This window comes from Carya illinoinensis, chromosome 4 (genome assembly GCF_018687715.1).
Source record: "Carya illinoinensis cultivar Pawnee chromosome 4, C.illinoinensisPawnee_v1, whole genome shotgun sequence".
Lineage (NCBI taxonomy): Eukaryota > Viridiplantae > Streptophyta > Magnoliopsida > Fagales > Juglandaceae > Carya > Carya illinoinensis.
In genome coordinates this window covers 5,444,673-5,451,191 of record NC_056755.1, presented here as the reverse complement: position 1 = coordinate 5,451,191, position 6,519 = coordinate 5,444,673, and the positions used below count along the sequence as shown (strand labels likewise).

The following is a 6,519-nucleotide window of genomic DNA, read 5'->3' as shown; positions in this document are numbered from 1 at the left end:
CTCGTGCCAATCTGTCTGTGACCTCGTTGTCCGCTCTTGGTATCTGAGTTATAGCAAAGTATGAGAAGGGATCGCGTATTTCCCAAACTCGTGCTAGATATTTCTTTAATTTTTCACCCTTAGTAGCGTTCAGACCCAAAACCTGATTCACTACCACTCGTGAATCCGACCTGGCATCTACTTCGGTTGCCCCGATTTGGGAGGCCACAGACAACCCTGCTATCAGCACTTCATACTCAGTTTTGTTGTTCGTTACTTTGAACACCAGTGTGACCATGTAATACTACTCTTAGCCATCAGGGCTCAACAAATGTATCCCCAGGCCCCCGCCTATCAAGCAAGACGATCCATCTATAAACAATAACCACAGCTTCCCTGATGGTGCTATCACTTCCTCCTGGAGAAAGTCTGAGAATTCTGCTACAAAATCCATCATTGCTTGCCCTTTAATTACTTTTCTTGGCTCGTACTCTATATCGAACTCACTCAGCTCGACTGACCAAGCTATCAGCCTCTTTATACAATCTGACTTCCTCAGTATTTTAGTCAATGGAGCATCTGTCAATACCTTTACTGTGTGGGCTTGGAAATAAGGACGGAGTTTCCTAGCCGCCACTACCAAGAAAAATACCATTAATTCAATTCGAGGATACCTTGCTTCTACTCCTCTGAGTGCCTGACTCACATAATATACCGGATGTTGGAAGGCCCCTTCTTCTTTTACGAGAACGGCGAATACAGCGTGCAGGGAGACTGCTACATACGCATAGAGTACGTCACCCTTCTCTCGTCGCTTTAAAAGGGGCGGATTGGTCAGATATTGTTTTAATTTTTTGAATGCGTCGTCGCACTGTTCATTCCAAAGATGCACCTTTCGTAGTACTTGAAAAAAGGGGAGCCACTTATCTGTTGACCTGGCTATGAACCTTCCCAGAGCAGCCACTCTCCCCACCACTTATCTGGAGAAGTTTCAATTCCTCTCTCAGATACAATAAAGTCCAAGAATTTTCCCGACTGGATCCCAAAAGCACATTTCGATGGATTCAACCTCATTTTGTAAAGGCATAAGACTCCAAACGCCATTCGCAAATCCACAAGGTGTTGGGCGAGCTCTTTGCTCTTTATCAGCAGGTCATCCACATATACCTCCATGGATTTTCCAATATATTCCTTGAACATCCGATTCACTAGCCTCTGGTAAGTCGCCCCTACATTCTTCAGTCCGAAGGGCATGATGTGGTAGCAATATAGCCCTCGGTCTGTGATGAAAGATGTTTTTTCTTCGTCCGCTGCATTCATCTATATCTGTTTGTAACCTGAATACGCGTCCATGAAGCTCAACATATGATGCCCAGTTATAGCATCTACAATGACGTCGATGCGTGGTAAGGGAAAGCTATCTTTCATGCAAGTTTTGTTTAAATTTGTGAAGTCTACGCACATCCTCCACTTCCTGTTCGCCTTTTTTCATCATGACAATGTTGGATAACCACTCTGGGTAGTGGGCCTCTCTGATGAAGCCGGCCACGAGCAACCTTTCAACTTCTTCATTAATGGCGTCATACTTTTCTGCGCTGAACGATCTCCTCTTCTCTCGCACTGCCTTGTGCATTGGATCTAAGCCTAAGCAATGCTCAATGACCTCTTTGTCTATATCGGGAATCTCTTCATGGCTCCATGCGAAGACATCCATGTGTTCTACCAACAACTGTATCAAGGCTTCTCTATCTACTAATGGGACTTGTGTCCCGATACGGGTAGTGTCCCAGGGCGGTCAGTGTATAATGCCACGAGTTCCAAAGGTTCGTTGACTCCTGCATGTTGCTGAACCCGATCCTATCCTGCCACAATGCAGACTTGTGTCCCGATACGGGTAGTGGTCCCTGACTTCTATATCTCTCTCGTAAGTTACCGCTACAGGTGGTGGCAGGGGCGACAAGGCCCCATCCTATCCTGCCACAGTGCAGACTTCCTTCTTGACTTTCTTTAATTCTTGCACATAACATTCTCAAGTTAGGGCCTGCTCGCCTCTCCCACACCACCATCTGTTGGGAACTTCATCTTGAGATGGTAGGTGGATGTTATCGCCCTCAAATGGTTGAGTGTTGGTCTTCACAATATAACAATGTAAAAGGAAGGAGATTTCACTACTAAAAAGTCGGTCATTGTGGTTGCTGTTCGCGCCCCCATGCCTATAGTTACTGGGAGCGTGATTGCCCCTACGAGATGGATAGTATCCCCTGAGAAACCTTTTAATGGTGTAAGGGAGAGCTTCAGTTTGCCAACATCAATCCCCATTTTGACAAATGCTTCCCATAACAGTATATCCACCGAGCTCCCATTGTCTACTAGTACCCGCCTAGTTGTATAATTGGCTATTACGAGGGTTATCACTAGAGTATCGTCATGCGGATATATAATTCCTTCCCTGTCTGCCTCTTCAAAGGATATCACCATTCGCTCATTGCTAAGTTTTGGTTGTTTGTGTGCTCTATCCGCCATGAACACCTCGTCATATTTTGCCTTTCATGCATACGCCTTTCAGCTGGATGTGGAAATACCACCCCCAGCAAAACCTCCCGCTATAGTCTTTATTTCTCCTATGGGTGCCCTGTTCCAATCGCCTTTTGGGGGGCCACCCCGCCCTCCTGTCCTGGCGATTATTAACATGGCGCCTTCTTTGTGGATTGAAACTTCGCCTTGCTCCTTACCTAGTCTCCTGACGCCTTTTAGGCTTTGACCGCTCAGCGACCATTCGCTCCAATTCACCAGTTCCTACTAACTTAGCGACTCTCTTTATCATGGTTGTGCAGTCCTCAATCCAGTGCGAGCTCGTCGGATAGTACTTGCAGTACTGACCGCCTGTTTTGAAAGGGCGGTAGCTTTCCCTTTCTCTCTCTCCTTCCTGTACGTCCAGATTATTGTGCACCAATCTGAGGTTGCGATCTGACTGCCCTTCCCTCGCTCTTTCTCGCCTACTTGGATTACCCTTCTTATCAGCTCACCTGTTTCTCCGCTCAATTTGAGTATCTTCTTTACAAGGGTCTACCAAAGCTTGCAGAATATCTTCTACATTGACAAAATCATCCGCCCTGTCCATGAACTCCCTGAGGATGAAAGGAATCCTCTGGGCCAACTCCGCCATGAAAGGACTGCGCGGCCATACCCTTCCTAATAGGGCGGCCAGAGTGATCTTCTCATCTTGGTCATTCGTTGTTAAACGCTCTTTATTGAAATGGGCCAAGTATGCCTTTAAATTCACATCCTCTTTTTGCTTAACTGTTAACAAGTAGGCGGCTAGGCGCCGTCGTCTTTTGCTAGGCATGAACTGGGTCAAGAACTGCCTTGCCAGTTCTTCAAAGATGTCTATTGACTTCGGTTTGAGGGTTCCAAACCACCCCTAGCCATCCCTTTCAGGGTCAGAGGGAAAACTCGACACGCAATCTCCCCTTGGAAACCGTGGAGCGTGATATGAGTTTTAAAGTTTTTCAAATAATCTATCGGGTCCTTAGACCCATCGTACATATCTATTTGGAGAACTTTGAATTTTGGCGGGAGCGGCACAACCGTAATACGTGCGTTGTATGGCAGATATGTTTGGTGTAGTAGACTTTCCACCGAGGAAGAACCACCCATCTTCTTCGCCATCTCTTCATATTCTCCCACTAACTCCTTTAACTCATCATGCATCATTTCTTTCTCTTCTCGTTCAGCATCTTTTTCGACCCTGCAATGTGCTTCTTGCTCACCTTGCTCGCTGTGAGTGGGCGCATCATTATTTTGAGAATTGGCGTTCTTCCGTCTTAAGTCGTCGTTCTCCTGTTGTAAGATTCCCATGGCCTCCAGAGCTTGTTTCAATTTTTTCTCTGCTACTGCTAGTCATGCTTCCACAAATAAAGGTCCGGCATCCATTGTTCGGCTTGCTACCGAGCGTGTTACAATTGGCATGTGAGAACCACGCTGAATCACAAAAATTCCACAAATGGTGCCAAATGTTAAGGATGTGTCTCACTTCCAATCTTCCACTGAGCAGCCGATCTTCGTGAATGAAACGTGAGGGGGCTCCTCCTGCAAAATACTCTAATGCTTAAGTCAGTTCAGAGGTTATTATATCCGAATTAAATTATCAAAGACTACCTATATATATAGACTCGTTTGCTGTACTTATTTAATTTAAGATTTGTCGGAACAGATCAAGGCTTAGGATTTTGAATAATCACATCCCTCATTGCTGTTTTTATCTTTCCGTTAAAGATGGTGCCATGCATATCTATTTTCAAACTCGTCTTGATTGTCCCTCTATGACTCCTGGACCCATCCTTTGGGCTCTTGGTTTTTATTGTATTATAGGCCTTCTTATACATTCCAGAACCCTTCGGTTGGAATGATCCCTCCGCAACCTACATTAAATTTTGGTAGATAACCTATTGTTATCGTTTCCCTACCTACAAAAAGAGGACAGACATTAACATCCTTTAAGTCCAATACTTACGGACAGCATCCATTGTAAATACTTGTACGGAAGATCAACTAGCACGTTTTAAAATTCGGAAAATGAGATATTTTTAAAAAAATTTGTATTTTCTTTTGAAATATTATTTAAATATAAAATATTTTATAATTTTTAATTTTAACTTTTTTATTAAATCATTAACTAATAATTATTTAAATACAAAACTTAATATAATTTCTCCAACCTTTTAAATAAAACACAAAATATAATACAAATTTTTTAAAATTTAAAAACAAAAATTCTATTAAATTTTTTTAATTTTATAATATTTTTATTCAATTTTTTCTCACATTTCTCAAAATTTAATAAAATATCTTTACTCAAATTATTTTACTACCACTCAAAACCCAGCTCTTGGTCCTTATTATTTTCTTTTAAATAGTGAAAGTATATATCTCATCATTATAATTTTTTTAAATTTTTACACAAAATTTAATAAATAATTTAATTTTTTTAAATCTCAAAAAAATAACAATATTAAAAATTAATATTTTAAAAATATTTTATTTAACTTTTAATTTTTATTTAAACTCATCTCATCTTATTTTACTCTCAAAGCACACAATTTCTTTTTATTCCTTTTTGGGGCTCTTTTGACTGCATATTATGTGACTCTTTACTTCCGAAAGAGTCAACGTTAAGTGAATGTGCAAATAAAGTAAAGTGGTCCTCGTCCAGTTTGTAGGTGAACTTTGGAAACCTATAATGAAGAGGGGAAAGTTCAAGAAGCTGAAAACCATAAATTGATTTAAAAAATAAAGAGGAATGTTATATAAAAATTTCAAATAGATAAATTTTATATAAATTATTTATAAAAAATAAATAAATCTCATTAATAAAAAATTATTTTTTTACACTTTTTTTTTAAATAGTTTAATTTTTTATAAAAAGTTATACGAAACTTATTTATTTGGGACTTATATAAATTATTTCTCTTAAAAAAAATCTACATTTCAATTTCCTCACCTTTCTAAGGTTTCGTTTGGCACTATAAAATTTTTATATCTAATTTAAAATTCTCATATTATCATTACAATTTTTTTAAATATTCATATAAAATATAATAAATAATTCAAATACAGTTATGTGATCAATATTTCAGCCCCTAACGACTAGTGTACAAAATGGCTAATGCCAGCTTCTAGTTATAAATTTATAATGACGGTAGTTATGGTGTGCTTGCTGGTGGGAGCTCCGAGACTAGTTTTCTCGTGGGAATGAAAAAGGCGATGGTGTTCTACAGTGAAAGAGCTCCAAAGGGTGAGAAGAGAGGAGCATTGCAACTGGGTCATACACGAATACCGAGAAGAGAGGAGCTCCTGTCTTCTTTTCTTTTCCTGTAGGTGTTTTACCGAGGAATGTTTTTTTACCGAGAGAAAAACCAAAAACCACGCCACCGTCAATGACCTCCAAACCCCTTTTCTTCTTCACGTTCCCAACCAAATTCTATTCCAAAAAACTTTATTTCCTTTTTTCTTTTAGCCAGTGAGAATATTAATTGCATCTGTATATTCAAATTAACGAACATTAACCAAAATTTAGGTTTCAGCCGGCCTCAATCGAGTTTGACCTCCCCCCTACCCAGGTTAGAATTGCATCTAATCCCTATAATTTGAATAAATTTTACTATTCATCATCCCCACACACAACATTTGTTTTTCTTTAAAAAAAATATATTATTTTTGGTTTTTTTCTAAAATAAATAAATATTGGGTATGGAAATAATGAATAGAAATTTTCAATTCGAATACAGTGGTATCCTAAAGACAAATTGTTCTCTTGCAAACCTTAGTTTCCACATATCTGAAACAAGAAGCTTCGTGCTTTGGGAAAATGAGCAAAGGCCGTGATAGAGAGTAGACATATGCTAGAGAAGGGCAAACCAAACGCTGCCATGACATTTAGTTGGGTGTAAGTTTCCTTTTCCCTTCATACCTAAACAAGTGAAAAATTCACAGACGACGGTTCCCACTTCACAGGCAATTCTTTTTTTAAACGCATCAAAA

At 39.7% G+C, this 6,519-nt stretch overlaps 1 protein-coding gene across 1 annotated transcript; it reads right to left on the bottom strand.

Moving 5' to 3' along the window:
• Positions 1 to 289: 289 nt before the first annotated feature.
• On the bottom strand, positions 290 to 1,299 carry LOC122307503. Its single transcript, XM_043120414.1, has 2 exons — positions 927 to 1,299; positions 290 to 615 (listed from the first exon to the last, which is right to left on the bottom strand). Exons 1-2 carry the CDS (start codon positions 1,297 to 1,299, stop codon positions 290 to 292), a joined length of 699 nt encoding a protein of 232 aa, XP_042976348.1.
• Positions 1,300 to 6,519: the final 5,220 nt, after the last annotated feature.